Raw genomic sequence first — 16,444 nt, 5'->3', positions numbered from 1 at the left:
AATGGGAAATCTTTCCATTATCTATCATTCATCATGCTGTAGAAAGCATTTCTGATGGGTTTCTCTTAATTTCACTTGACGCCATTATTATTAAGATCAGACTGGAGACGAACAAATGTGAACATTTCCTCTAATATCTCTAATTATTTTTTGGTGATAAAGCTTTCCACTGAAAGTCTGTTTTTATATTTTCTGATGAGTCATTGAATTCATTGTGGGATTGTGGCATGAGTGATGGTTAAGAGTGAGGCCAAACGAGTAACGTGAGGGTACATCATCTGACAAATATGCACTGAAACCTCAATGTCATTCAAGAGAAATCAAACTGCTTTAACATTATTCATTCATTTTCTTGTCGGCTTAGTCCCTTTATTAATCCGGGGTTGCCACAGCGGAATGAACCGCCAACTTATCCAGCAAGTTTTTACGCAGCGGATGCCCTTCCGGGAAACATCCACACACACACTCACACACTACGGACAATTTAGTCTACCCAATTCACCTGTACCGCATGTCTTTGGACTGTGGGGGAAACCGGAGCACCCGTAGGAAACCCACGCGAACGCAGGGAGAACATGCTAACTCCACACAGAAACTGAGCTGAAGCTCGAACCAGCGACCTTCTTGTTGTGAGGCGACAGCACTACCTACTGTGCCACTGCTTCGCCCTGCTTTAATATTATTTCAAACAACATCAGGCCCAAAAATAAACATATTGGGCTGGAAAAAATAATACACTAATAAAATGTATTAATTAACACTCAGTAGACCTGCACCATTAAATGTTTTTAAACCAAAATTGCAGTTTGAAATGTTGCGATTTTCAATTCACAAAAGCTGTGAATATTTTGATGCGCTATCAAATGTGGTAACAAGCTGTAGTTTTTGAAAGTTCTGACAGTTGGTAAGCACCGTATATATAATTCATTTAATCAATTTAAAATACTGTAGTTATTTTTTTATTTCCTCACGACAACTGACAACTTAATTGGAAAAAGGTTTAATGTTTTAAATAAACAGTAGCATAGTGGAGCATACTTTGTGATTATGCTTGGTCTTTTTTGGTGCAGCAAAAATCGGTAAAACCTAGATTGGATACAGCCGAAGATACGCACATCAATATAGCATCATTTTTGTGACATTGTATAACAATAATTCATATTTTTACAGCACTTTGACACTTGAATTGAGAGTTAGGGTAGACGTTAAAAAAATATAACTTACAGGGTAATTTAATAAAGAACAAATAAAACTCGATACAACTACTGTTTTTACATTACTGTGATGGTTGGGTTTTGGTTTGTGGAAGATGTTAATAAAATACAATTAATAAGTAATTTAATAAATAATTCTCATTACATTACATCATTATCTATCTCAACCAATGAGAACATTTGTAATGTGCATAATGCAGGGTTCATATCAGACGTGGAGTGCTGCACCACTCTAGGCTCTAGTCTATTTTACTCGCGGAATGTTTTTCACTCCAAGTTAATTTCCTGCTCAATCACTAGATCTAATCACTTGAGGAAGCTCAAAAGAATTGATTGAGGTGAATTTCATGCATTTGCATTGACTTTTTGTAATCTACTCATAAAAATTATTAATATTGTTTTTTTCATTCTTTCTAAATGTAACTGGGTTCACACAACTTTTAAACTCATTGATGAATTTTGCATACAAGAATGCAATTAAGTGCAGAAAAATCATACATATCGTTTCAGCATCGAGCAGGGATCTGCAATGTAGTTGGGATTAGATTAATTACATACTTTAACGTTAGAGTCAAAGTTTATTATTTTTATGTGTTTTTAAGACCCGACTGTAAGAATTAAAAGCAAATTAAAGTCATCTGGGCACAATAAATGAAATGAGTGTAACTTAAAGATGAATTGTAGATTATTTAATTAGTTAATCAATTAAAATGATGGGCAACGCACGGCGCAGTAGGTAATGCTGTCGTCTACCAGCAAGAGGGTCGCTGGTTCGAGCCTCGGCTGGGTCAGTTGGTGTTTCTGTGTGGAGTTTGCATGCTCTCCCCGTATTCAAGTGGGTTTCCTCAGGGTGCTCCGGTTTCCCCCACAGTCCAAAGACATGTGGTACAGGTGAATTGGGTAGGCTAAATTGTCCATAGTGTATGAGTGTGAATCAGTGTGTGTGGATGTTTCCCGGAGATGAGTTAATGCTGAATGGGCATCCGCTTTGTAAAAACGTGTTGGATAAGTTGGCGGTTCATTCCGCTGTGGCGACCCCAGATTAATAAAGGGACTAAGCCGAAAAGAAAATGAATGAATGAATGAATTAATTAATTAAAATGATGCAGTGTTATTATTATAATTATACGGTGATTTAAATAATGTCTGCTTCTGAATACAGTTTGACTGTTAAAATCATAAATAATCATTGTTCATTTTCTTACTTCCTGTTGCATTTACTTTGCTTGTTTTAAGGCCCTAAATCTTTATTGAAAGTATGATTGATTTTAATTTATGTTGGATCAGCACAAGAATCTGATTTTTTTAATTTAGCTTCATCAGCAGAGATTGACTTCTGTAGGTGTTATTCTTACCCGAAAGGATCACCAACTACCAGAAAAGCCACATCACAGACATCTGCTCCTTTCAGGATCTCATCGGCCTGTTGCTCCACCATATCTCTGTCAGCCAGGAGCAACTCACGTCCATAATACTCCTCCTGAGACAACATAATGACAGCACAATTATCAGTGTGATTGAGCAATGCTTACATATCAATAATTAACAGCTTAACATGCATTACTTTTTTTTATTTGAAAAACTATGTATCTAAATTAATTGTCATATGTTGAACTTTAAAACAGTTGCTTGTTTTTGATCTAAGGGATTGATAAGAAGTCATTATAATATATAAATGAAAATATAAACAGAATTATAAACAAAATTATTAACTATATAAACGTGTATATATGAATATAAATATCTGACATTGTGTAGATTTTAATTAATGAAAATTGAGTATTAAATGTAAATAATTGTATGGACTTGGATATAGTATCAAGAATAGTCTTTCCAAGATGAACATTAGTCAAATTTTGCTAAAATTAATTAAGTTAATACCTCATTTTAGAAAATCATAGCCATGTTGAACAGTTTTATTAAAGAGTTATATCCATTACAATAAGAGTTTGGTCACTAAAGATCTTTAGGAACAGAAAGTAGGGCTGCACAATATATCGTTTCATTTTTGTTACTCATTTTTGGACTGTAATCTTAAGTTTTTTGCTAGATTGGTTCCAGTTTAGACTTTTGCTCCTGACTAATCTAATATGCATGCACAAATATATTATTGTACATCATCCCAGAAATATGAATATATAGGAGAGAGCTGTATGTGAGGGGTGTATTCATATATGCTGAGCACTGCACATACAGAACTGTCAAATATAATATAACATAAAATAATATAGCTAATACAATATAATAGTGTCAAATCACCCACATACCAAAGCATCCTTCCCGACAGTCAGTATGGATGTGTAAGCCTCCAGATAAACACGACTGCACTTCCGGATGATCTCCAGCCCTTTGACAGTGATGTCTTTAGCATCGCCCAGCCCGAGACCGACCAAATATAACATCTCTAAAGTGCAGATGACACCAAAATGCACGGGTACACGTCGCTAAAAGACTAAATCATTAAATAACACATTTACAAGCGCTTTGGAGAGATGTGAAAAAGCTGTCTGTCACCGAATGTCATGCAACTTTTGCTGTTGTGCAGAACTCGCATGGTACCACATGGAACAACTGACAACCGGCTGCCGTAAAGCGTAAAGGAGACCACGACAGTGTCGCACGCTGTAACCATAGAAACTACTGTAACCAACGGAGAAGACTGACTACCTTGAAGTAAAATAAAAGGACGATATAGATATACAGGTAATGATTGCCCGTAAGTCATTTTAATGTAATAACAGTACTATATTATATCACATATATATAATGTATAGCTCTACCAAGTTAACCGTTGTAACAACTTGCATAATATTTGAACACATTAGCCATTATACTTATGTCATGTGATATTACGATATTATTATTATTGTTGCTGTTTTCGAGCTTTAATTTTAGCTTAATTTGATTTGTAATTATTAATAGTTATCAGTATTAAGAAAAGCTATCAACATAACATAAATTATTCTCATTGTTATTATTATTATTATTATTATTATTATTATTATTATTATTATAGATGTGTGTGTGTGTGTGTGTGTGTGTGTGTGTGTGTGTGTGTGTGTGTGTGTGTGTGTGTGTGTGTGCTTTACTTGCATTTTATCAAATTGCTTAATTTACTTGCATTATAGTATGGTGTATTTTAAAGTGTGTATTTTGTTGATTTCACGTTGTTTTGTAATAAATTTACATTAATATAAGAATTAAAGCTAGACTTTTATATTATTATTTATATATCAATATTTTAAATAAATGCACCACTGATTTTTAAATATTTAGTGTGGTTTATAATGAGCAGAAGTCTTTATAACTTTTTTCACATATTTTTCTTTGCGTGACCTATTGTTTTAACTCACAAATCCCAAACCACTCCAAACAAAAAATAATAATAATAATAATTAGGCACAATATGTACAACTCTCATTAACCTCAAAGCCACACATTCAGACATTGTGCAAGTGCAGCCGTGTTGTGTAATTCAGTGCAAAAAAATCTGAATAATTGGCAAGTTCAGGGCTGATTACTGTGTTGTTTGCTGTTTATTTATTCAGTGAAGCCATCAGTATCACCCTCAAATTGCAGAGACATTATGAAGATAAATGTGCGCACATTTCTTTCACAAAACCATAGAATGCACATTTTTAAGTCTTTCCTTGTTGCTGATTTATGTTTTGAGCAGCATTTTTCACATGCTTGGATGTTTGGGTGTTTTTAAAGATTGTTTGTGGATTTGGTTAAAAGTGTATAATTCAATAATAATAATGGTGGATAATGTGCAGATGGTGGTGATAAAACGTGCAGATAATTCCCCTGTGTTATCTATGTGTTACATTCATAGCTGACTAATATGACTCATGATGTGATTCGGGATAAATCTGCGGTGCTTAATCACCATGGTTTAGCGGACCTTGAGCTTGACCTGTTTTATTTGTAGGTTAATAGGCTGTGAATTAGGTTGAGGACCTTTTGTTGCACGCAGCTGATACCTGTAATGAATGAACACAAAGTGCAGTCAAAGGTCTCTAATCTAAATATAAGGCTTACAAGCCCTGAAGGCTCACGGAGCATCTGGTCTCCACCCCCAGTGAACTTGTAACATGAAACAAAAACAAAAGACTGTTCACATAGAGTTGATCAAAACATTAATACTATCTGCTTATTAAGGAAAGTATAGTAGAGTGTGCAAAGTCCTTTTAAGACTAAAAACATGTCAGCCATCTTGGCTACGCCCCCAGACTGCTTGTTGTTGTATCCTTGAGTAAGCTAAACTGATGAAATCAGCACTCGATTTGTGGGACAATCACACCTTGGAGGAACACAATGGTTTTGTGAGCAAACCCAAAGTTTTTGGGGCTGGAAATGAAATATTTTGCTATTAAATGCACATTTTTCTTGAATGAATTCAAACATTTCTTAAATGTAAAAAACTTAAAGAGGAACGCAAAGGTTCTGCATTTTTTTAACAAAACTATTTTTGTTTTTACTTGAAATTTTATTTTTTCCTAAAGAACACTGTTTGGTTTTTTTTTAAATATCACTCTCAAACTAAAAAGGTTCAACAAGCAAACTCGAGGTTTCCCAGGAAAGTGCACATTCAAAGAAAGTGGACAGCAAAGATTTTGGAAGTGAACATGCAAAATTTTACCAAAAGTGTAGTATCAAGGAATACAAAGATTTCTTAAGTAAATATCTAGGTTTTTTTTCAGGGGTTACAAAATTTGATCAATTTCTCTTGGATAAAGAAAATTCAGTATTTCACAACTGAACACAAAATGTCTTGGGGAAATGCAATATTTTGACAAAGTATATCAAAATAAAGACAAAGTATGTCAATGTGGAATGCAAAGATTTGATTAAAAAACATCTAGTTTCTCAGGCTGCACAAAATGTTTTTTTCCTGGCAATGTAAACACCTTTGAGTGCACACAAAATTTGTGGTGGAACAAACATTTCTCTGCTGAACCCTTTAACTTCCTACTTACCAAATGTATGACCATGTTTTGATTGTTTTTAAACAATGACTGTTAAAGTCATTTAAAGAATGACTGTTTTAAATAATGGTTACGCTACACAGCATTGTTGGTTTACAAAAGAATCAAACAAACATAATCCTGTTACACTTGATTTTAGTTTTATTGTAAAATAAATGTATTGTACTTCAAAAAATAAAGATGGTTTAGTAATTTAAAAATGTTTTCTTTTGATTATTTTTTATTTTAGAGATTATGGGATGTCTTGAAAAAATTGCATTGTGTGTTAACTAGCGACATTAGGAGTTAACAAATTCAATCCAATTTTTTTTGGCAGGGTAGTTACAGGGTTAAAGAGATAGGGAAAGGAAATAATTATTTTAGGACAAGAAATATTTAGCAATTGAACAAAGTTTCTTAGAGAAATGCGGTAAAGCTTAGCAAAAAATCGAAGCACTTTTTTATAGGCAAAATGTAATTTTCAGTAAGTGCAATTATTATTGATCTCATGAGGAAGCATAGCTATTTTACGTTTCGTCAGTTTAGTGGCTAATTTGTATGAATTCGTACAAAAAATGTACAATTTTAAAAAGGAGGCATGGCACCCAACCCCGCCCCTAAACCCAACCATCATTGGTGAATGAACAAAGCATACAAAATTGTATGAATGAGATCATTTGTATTCATTCAAATTAACCACTAAATCAAAAGTTTACGGATTGCTGTGAGATCGTGTTGGAAATACACTAATGTTTTTCTGCCATTTTTAGAGTAGTCTTAAAAAATGTACACAGCATATGCAGGAAAAGTGTTTCCATAAATATGCAGCATAACCAAACACTATAAGACACAAAAGGATTGAGAAAAAAAAGTTGGTAGAGTAAAGCAGAATGCTTCTTTTTAAGCACATCCCTCTTTTTATTGACTAAAGTTGCAGACACGCATAGAGGCGTCGTTGTTTACCTCAACTCAAACTGACGCATTAAGCACATCTCAGGCCGAGGTGTGTGAAAACGTATGACTGGTCTTGAGGCCTCTCCAGTGGAGCTTCCTCACATTTGTAAAGAGCAGAATGGACTCCGTCAGTCTGCATTGTGCCAGGCAGAATGGGCTTAGTGGAGCCTGGCAAAGAGAGAGGTTTTTTTTGCACCATGGGCTTTGGATCCGGTGCTGTCCATTCCACTGCCAGCGCTGCTCGCTGCCTCCCAGCTCGTTGCTAAGGCAACGGGACCAGGCCAGCATCTGAAAACAATTTGGTTCTTAATGAGAATTTACTTTGCGCAAATGGTGGGAAAATTGGGGGTGGGTGAGGGAGAGGTGAAGAGAGGGGGGGAAAGAGGAAGGAAGGAATGGGGCGCCTGGATCTTGCATACTTGTCGTGAACTTCCAAGGCATGCAGTAGGAATAGCCAGAATGTTGAGCGGTGGCCCCAGAAAAATTCAGTACATTTTTGCAATGATTCCACATTAGTTTCTAAAATGGAGTGGTAAACACCTCTTGTTTACAATGTTTACAATTGCTCTTTTGCTCAACTGCTAAGTTTACAATAGATAATAGCACTGATTTTTTGTTTGCAGCATTATGTAATGCTTCTCTTGGTGTGTGTGTATGAGGGGCATTGAGCTCTTCCTTGGATGGGGAACCAAGCCAGATTCCACTGGGATCCCCCCTTTGTACCCGTCTCCCTTTTCCCTGGTTTTGTTTGGGCCCAGTCAGCCAGTAGCAAATTGTCCCAGCAGAAAGGACCAATCTGGTTGGACTGCGGCAAGAGAGAGTGTCCCTACAGTAAAATTAACTGTTTGTCACTACCAGGATCTGGTTGTACCACCTCAGCATCAATTCAGAGGACCGGAGAAAAGGTTGAGGGGGCGGGAAATTGCAGTTTCTTTCTCCTAAATTTGTCTTGGTAGGAACTAATTGGGTGAATGTCACGAAAACATATCCGGGTCACGTTTCACTCAATCAAAATACTGTTTGTTTTCTGAGCACTATTAGCATGCGTTGCATCATTTACAATGCGTACAACATGTGCTATTCAAACTAATACACAACTCCTTTTTAATCAAGCTTCTCTATATCCATCCAAACAAACCTACGACAATAAATATCTGATCATGCCTAGATCTGTTCAAATAATCCAATAACAGGAAGAGCGCTCCCTGTTTCCTATTCCTGTGCTCCAGGCATGAATATTCTCCCAGTGGCCAGCGCCTTCTCCCACGATTCTCAGTGGGAAGTCTCAGGCTCCTTACGTACATGGCCGCTGTGAGGCAGACATGTCAGGGGAATACTGAAGAATGCCTTTTTTTTTCTTCATGTGTTTGTTGTGTTTTCACTCCCCACCTTTTCTTCGTAATCCTCCCTCTAGGTTATACATAGCTGACAGCATGGAGCTCTGAGTAGCCACTAATAGCCAGTGGGAGCAGAATGAGGAGGAAGAAAATAACGGGTGCTTCCCACTGATCCAGAGTAGCAGTGGTCAGGGGTGTCGCTGATGGTGGTGGAAAGGGTGACTGAGTGCATAGGGTCCAGAGGCTTGAAGGTGGAGGTTTTCTCGGGTCGTTGTTTCAACACTTAAAGCTTCTTACCGGAAAACTAGATGCATTAATAGTTTTTTTAAATCAGTTAAAATAAGTCCAACTCTGTGGTATTAATTGCCAAACTTAACTGGACCCGAATGTACCACTCGTTGAAGTTTTAGATCCAATCCCACTCATGGCAAACCTTGAAGATGTCTACTTACAGGGACCCACTGTTAAGTCGGCTGGGGGGCCCAAGAAACACAACTTCTACCAAAGGGGTAGTGCTCTATTTACGTCTTTGAATCTTGTAATTATGGTACGGTGTGGCATGAACACACCTAAACTTCAATGTTCCAACTTCCGAGCTAAATTTAGGGTGTGTGTTTAATTGGTGTGGTTAGGAAATGTTGGTCAACTAAGCAACACATATTTAATGAATGCTTTAGCCTTTTATTTGAGCATTCTTCTGCACCTATGGACAACATAGGAACTTTACTTTGTCATGTAAACACTACATTTCATTTGGTGGTTATGATTTTCTTAACTGCAAGAGATTATCGCCACGGAGGATTAGAACTGAGCTGATAGTCCCCTGTTTATGTGGAGCCTACGACCAGAAACATTGCTTGCACTTTCTAAAAACAGCCTGATTTCTGAGCAGGTATCACGGTTGCAGAACAATTAGAAAAGAAATGCTTGAAGCAGCAAGAAATGATTTTAATGTTACCATGTCTTTGGACTGTGGGGGAAACCGGAGCACCCGGAGAAAACTCACGCAAACACAGGGAGAACATGCAAACTCCACACACAAATGCCAACTGACCCAGCTGGAGCTCAAACCAGTGACCTTTTTGCTGTAAGGCGACAGTACCACCCACATCAATATTTAGTGTGCACACCCATAGTTTTTTAGTTATGTTACTAGCTCAGAGTACTTGTCAAGTTTCTCTGTGTCAAACTAGGCAATGTACAATTTTTGCCTTGATCTTTGTTTTTGATAAAAATAACACTGATGTGCAGTGCATCTGGAAAGTATTCATAGAACTTCAGTTTTTCTACATTTTATGGCTACACCCTTATTCCAAAATTGATTAAATTAATTTATTTCTTCAAAATTTCACACACAATACCCCATAATGACAATGTAAAAAAGCATTTTTTTTAATTTTTGCAATTTTTTTTTATTTTTTTTTTTTTATAAAAAACCTGAAAAATCACATGTACATAAGTATTCACAGCCTTTGCTCAATACTTTGTTGATGCACCTTTGGCAGCAATTACAGCCTCAAGTTTTTTTTATCAAGAATATGGTGCCACAAGCTTGGCACACCTGTCTTGGGAAATTTCTGCCCATTCCTCTTTGCAGTACCTCTCAAGCTCTATCAGGTTGGATGGGAAGTGACAGTGTACAGCCATTTTCAGATCTCTCCAGAGATGTTCAATATGATTTAGGTCTGGGCTCTGGCTGGGCCACTCAAGGACATTCACTAAGTTGTAGTAAAGCCACTCCATTGATATTTTGGCGGTGTGCTTTGGGTCACTGTCCTGCTGGAAGATGAACAGTCGCCCCAGTCAGAGGTCAAGAGCACTCTGAAGCAGGTGTTTAATCAAGATGTCTCTGTACATTGCTGCATTCATCTTTCCCTCTATCCTGACTAGTCTTCCAGTTCCTGCTGCTGAAAAACATTCCCACAGCATAATGCTGCCACCACCGTGCTTCACTGTAGGGGTGGTATTAGTAGGAACTTTCAGTGCAGCAGAAATTTTTCTGTAACCTTTTCTAGCCATGTGCCTCGAGACAATCCTGTCTCGGAGGCCTACAGACAAATCCTTTGTCTTCATGCTTAGTTTGTGCTTTGACAAGCACCATCAACCCTGGGACCTTATATAGACAGATGTATGCCTTTTCAAATCATGTCCAATCAACTGAATTTACCACAGGTGAACTCCAATTAAGCTGCTGAAACAAATCAAAAATGATCAGTGGAAACAGAATGTACCTGAGCTCAATTTAGAGCTTCACGGCAAAGGCTGTGAATACTGATGCACATTTTTCAGTTTTTTTTTATTTTTAATAAATTTGCAACAATTTAAAAAAATGTTTTTTACATTTTCATTATGGGGTATTGTGCGTAGAATGTTGAGGAACTAAATGAATTTAATCTATTTTGGAATAAGGCTGTAACATGGAATGTGGAAAGAATGAAGCACTGTATACACAATATTTTAAAAAGGAGTTATTTGAGTTTAATTACAATAACTTCCAATGTGTGAATGGACAAATTTTCCTTTAATTGAAGTTTGAGGATTCATAGTCATGTGAGAATTAGCAAAACTGTTGGATCTGTCAGGAATTCGATGCGTCAGCAGTAATGAGCATGCATTGTTGAGGATATGCACAATGTATAAACAATGTAAGGTCACAAACACTATGCCATTACATATTTTTGCGTGTGTTGTGGTCTGCACAAGTCTACGATTGGCCAGGAAAAGCCTGTGGAATGCCCTCCACTTCCAGTCAAGGGACGCACTGGTCAGAATGACTCACTTCCTCAGACGCTGACCTTTGTCCTGTTGAGCATGCCCTACAAATGCCATAGAAATCGACACATCCTTCCACCGAAAACCCCAAAGTAGAAGCGAGATTCGAGAGTTTGTTGTTTCGGATGTATCAACTCAAAGAGATTGTCAATACAATTTGGCAAATGGATACTTAGGTTGTCAGGTGCAGGATGCTTGCTCCGCGAATGTTGGAAAGTCCCATGATAATGTCAGAATGCTACCTAAAATTTTCGGATGTATTAGGAAACCCCTTAGGAAACAGAAGAGGATTTGGTCAATACAGGTACATGAATCATTATACTCCACTGGAAAAAAGAGGACTTACTGGCACCACATGGCAAAGCAACTGAGGGAATGTGTGTGTGTGTGTGTGAATGCAGTCCTGCACGAAGAGCTCCTCTTAGCATTCTATGTAGTCTTCATTTCCCATGCAAAGCCCTAGTGTTCAGTCCATGCCTCCTGAATGAGCTCCTTTTGTGCGGTAATTGGAGATCGTTCTGTGTGGCTAACAAAGAGTTGCTGGGCCTCTCTCGTCTCTCCTCTGCCCCACTCTCTATTTTCCTGCCATCTTTCTTTTTTCACTGTCCTCCTCATTACGCCCTGGTCTCTTATCTCTTGTGTAATGCATTGCGTAAAGATAGTTCAAAGCGTCTGTTTTCTTTGGAAGTGGCTGTGTGTTAGCGAGCGTCTTTCGCTACAATTTTAGCATTTATTGGAATCTTGTTCCTTTTTTGTGGCGCGCCATTTCCCCGTTCACCTCAATCGACAGGCTTCTTCAATTTCAGCTGGACGAAGCACAATTCCACAATCCCAGCTGACCAAACATGGGGAAAAGAGGAAGAATCCGGTTTGAGTTATGCTTTAATCCATACCCGTACCTAACTTGGTGTTTGTTTTGTAGATCTTGCACGGATGTGAATCAGAGTCCCAGACATTGAGGTTTTCTGTTGAAAATACATCATCTTTTTGGTACCGATTGGAAGGTGGACTATGGAAATCCACTAAGTACTTTCCGAAGCAACTAAGGAATAAATAAATACATTCTTGACAGTCATTTAAACCACAATAAACAAAGGATTACTGCATCTGCAGTTTTTGTACCTAAAAACCAACAACATTCATACGGTGCATAGATCTGTTCTGAATTAAACCAAATTCAGAACGGAATTCAAATTCAGACTAAGATGCACTTATAGATATGCTAGAAAATTTACATTTAGTCATTTAGCAGACGCTTTTATCCAAAGCGACTTACAAATGAGGACAAGGAAGCAATTTACACAACTATAAGAGCAACAATGAATAAGTGCTGTATTGACCTTATTCTAAAATGCGGAAGTGCGCCCGTTTTCGCGATTGTCTTAGAACTTCCGTTTCAGTCGCTTATGGGAGAAATGACAAGGAATAATAAACGGCAAAAAACGGTCAAACTACTTGCTCTACAAACAAATGTTTGCATGACTATACAGACCAAGTAGAATAATATAACAAGAAAATATCAGTTTGCAACATCAAACAGCGAAACGAGCAGTTTTTAATGTCTAAAAACGAATGGAAGTGAATGAGACCGGAAGTCTCGTGCCAAAAAGGTTCAAATGGCAGCGCCCGCTCGTCTGCGGAGAATAAGGTCAATAGGCAAGTAATTATTTATTTTTTGGGGGAGGGGAATTAAAGAAAATTATTGTAATGATTTTTTTTTTATGTATACAGTGGTCCCTCGTAATAATGTGGTTCACCTTTTGCTGTCTCGCAGTTTCACAGATTTTTTTTTGTGCAATTTCAAGGTTTTTTTTGTATTTCGTTTTTTTTACAGTGCATTGTATTCTGCGTCCTGATTGGCTGTAGACCACTGTCAATCCATCTCCTCCGTGTCTCCTGACCAGTACAGAATGCGTTCAGCTTGCCAAATTAACATAAATCTTCGATCGCTAACAGTGTGAGTTTCAATAGCAATGCAAAAAAAGAGTTGTAACTGTCCACAGCAAGACCATCGTAAAGGAGTTGCTCATGGTTTCGATAAGGGTACACACACCGGCTCCGCAAATTCGGTGGCTGTCTGCGGTGCTCAGCTATGACTCAGGACACTCTTCATATTTGTGCCGTGCCACAGAGCCCCATCTGAATAATTTAATTTTAAATAACATCCAAATGTGCGCGTCTGTGTTTACTTCCTACTGTCATGTGCCTGGTGCATCCAGTGTACGACCCCCTTAAGGATGGAGTCTGCTTTCGCTTTGTGAATCAGAGATTGCAGGAATAAGAACATTACGCTGGATCCCAATATTATCCACACAAAACCTAAAGAGCTTTATGAACCTTTTGCTGACAGTGATGAATGTTTGTGCCTGACAACAGGTTTTGATCTTTGGCTTCATTCTGTAATACTGGACTTATTTTTCAACAAAGGTTTGAACTTTAAGAGTGTTTAAAAAAATGCCTGTGCATTTTAACAAAATATTTCACATCTAAGCTATCAAAACAATCCGTATTTACACATTCGTGAAAACAGGCAAAAACACTGCATTACATATCCCAGGCCAGTATTTGGCGCTGTCAAGTTGTTAATGAAGAGTACACACCTTTCCCAGCAGGCACGCGACTTCATAAGGCGTTAATGTTAGGTTAGATTTAGATTGTGATGTCAGGTGACCAAAATTCAATGTCTAGCCAGTGTCTAAGGACAAAGTTATTTTGATGTCCAATAACGACATCAAATGACGTTGATATTTGGATGATTTTAGGTTGCGTTGGAAAGTGACAAAAATCCAACGTCGAACCAACATCCTAAATAAATGCCACATTGACGTCAAATACTGACATTTATTCATCAGGTATGGCAACCAAAATCCAACGTCTGATAGACGTCATAGTGGTAACGTCCACAATGTCAAGCTGTAACAACCATTAGACATTGATATTTGGTTGTTTTTTGGTTGTGTTGGAAAGTGTTCAAAATCCAGCCTCTGTCCGACATTGGACACTAACTTCGGTCTGACGTCAATGCGATTTTCATTTCCACCCCAAATGCAACGTCCCACAACGTTGGGGTACAACATCAATCTGACGAGATGTTGACGTCCTGTGCCTGCTGGTTTATTAGTAGATCCACATGGAATCTGCCCATCATTTTAGCCCATCATTGATTCTGTTTATTTACTTGTGTAAATGTGTGTCAATTTATATTCATTCAGTTTTTAAATTCATTTCAGTACAATTATTAACTAATATGAAAATATTCATATGATTTATTACCAATACAGTTTGTAAAGTCATATTTTCTGTCTTTTAATAGATATATTACATGAGAGACTTGCTTTGTTTACCAAATAAGTGGATCTAATTGGATTTGCAATGTAAACATGAAATAAACTTTAAAAGGTGTTATATTCATTTCATATATAAGTTTTTAGTTTTGATACTTCTAAAATCATTTTGCATAAATCCGGAGATGTTTAACACAATTCTCTGCAGATTCTGTCTGGCCTTATTTATTAGTGAAAAGTGATTCTGTATTATTGCCTTGGTGCTGGTGTGTATGTAGAATTTTCAGGGTGTGTATGATGCATCTCCACTGTTAGTTCTAATGTGAAGTAAATGCACACTTTGCTGATAAAGGATGAGCAAACCCTTGAACAACAACAACAACACTAGCACTCCATTGATTTGTTTATTCATACTTGCCATTAATCTTCACCTCCCTACACACATACCATGCACATGTATGACATTATTGCTTTTAAAGACTCTCATTGTCAGGAGTTTACATGGACATGGCAGAAGCTACATTTTCAAAAACTTTGACTTTGTAATCCCATTTCAGATTTATGTGTATGTTACGTAAGCGAACAGGTAAAGCACATAGAAAGTTTACTTTTGTTGGCTGAAAACATTGGCATGTATATAGCCACTACCTCCTGACCTTTCTAGATCCTGTAGTTTACCCCTCTCTCACTTACTTTAACCTATACCTTCATATCCAAGGGTGCTGCTATGATTTCTGGGCCCCCTATTCAGTATATTGACTCGAGCTCCAATCATGTCATGAAATAAGAGGGAAGAGAATCAAATCCAAATCCAAGTGATGCATTTTAGTGCATGTTAATACCTAATTCACACCTTAATGCAAATAAGAAACATTTTAGTTGTTGGTTTAAGCTGAAATTTCTTTTTTTTTTTTTTTTGAATATTTATTTATTGAGTTTTTGCATTTACAGTTTAAAACATTACAATACCCCGACCCTACCAAAACGAAAAAAAAATTATATATATATACACATCATTCCAGAGTTCCTGAGTTGACAGTGAGAAAACAGAGTGTACCATATTTGTTGTCCATATGATGTCATTTAACATGAGAGGCTTTGTAACATCCAAAAGAGGGAATATACAAAAGAGGTGCATCTTAATACAAAAAGAAAAGAAAAAATGATGAATAAAATGGGAGAAAAAAAATCAACAAATTAATTAATAATAATTTTAATTAAAAAAATAAAAAATGTATTCTCTTGAATCACAAAACCTTCCAGATATATCAAAGTTGACAGTGAGGAAATACATTGTCATATTTTTAGTCAATATGTTCTCATTTGACATGAGGAGTTTAGTAACATCCAAAGAGTATAATAGAAATAACGTATGAGAAAACAAAATAAAAATAAATAAATTTTCTAAAGGCCAGGGAGTTCTTCAAAGTATTTAATAAAGGGGGACCATTTGTCTAGGAACTTGCGTTTTGATCCTCGAATCATGTATTTAATCTTTTCCAATTGAATGTAAGACATCACTTCCTTTATCCAGGCAGTATGCGTTGGGGGGTCTATCTTTTTCCACTTGAATAATATAAAACGTCTTGCTAGTAGTGTAGTGAAAGCTGCAATTTCAAAATAAATAACACCTGTTTAAAAAATATCTCTTGAACTGTTAGCATCTGTTTTTCTTGCTAACATCCATAATATCCCAAATTTGGGAGTTTCAGTGTGAATCAGGACACTGTCTCGCTGGCTAGTTTCGATATGATGCCCTTCATTGTGATACTAAATAATTAACCCACACCACACAACAATCTCTCGTCACAGTGACTCATTACTGTGAGTCATTTCAAAGCAGCGGATGATGAGGCTGTTACACAGTACGGGCCATTATCCGCAGCATGGCTTTCCCTTCAAAAGGGCCACCTGTG

General features: G+C 37.1%; 1 protein-coding gene and 1 long non-coding RNA gene across 2 annotated transcripts in view; one reads left to right on the top strand and one right to left on the bottom strand.

The window, feature by feature from the left end:
- The window catches only part of dph5 (diphthamide biosynthesis 5), a 14,790-nt gene extending 11,003 nt beyond the window's left edge, over positions 1 to 3,787 (bottom strand). Inside the window, 2 exon segments of the mRNA NM_001007386.3 lie at positions 2,570 to 2,694; positions 3,482 to 3,787. Coding sequence (NP_001007387.3) covers positions 2,570 to 2,694; positions 3,482 to 3,616 — 260 coding nt within the window. The 5' untranslated portion in view covers positions 3,617 to 3,787.
- LOC147838480 (uncharacterized) overlaps positions 3,760 to 16,444 on the top strand; it is a 27,306-nt gene continuing 14,621 nt past the window's right edge. The window contains exon 1 of the long non-coding RNA XR_015521825.1: positions 3,760 to 3,917. This is a non-coding gene — a long non-coding RNA (uncharacterized LOC147838480). The remainder of the gene's footprint in view (positions 3,918 to 16,444) is intronic.

The sequence above is a fragment of the Danio rerio genome, chromosome 22, assembly GCF_052040795.2.
Source record: "Danio rerio strain M-AB ecotype USA chromosome 22, GRCz13ab, whole genome shotgun sequence".
Classification (NCBI taxonomy): domain Eukaryota; kingdom Metazoa; phylum Chordata; class Actinopteri; order Cypriniformes; family Danionidae; genus Danio; species Danio rerio.
The sequence above is the reverse complement of the archived record's forward strand: the minus strand, read 5'-3'. Positions and strand labels throughout refer to the sequence as shown.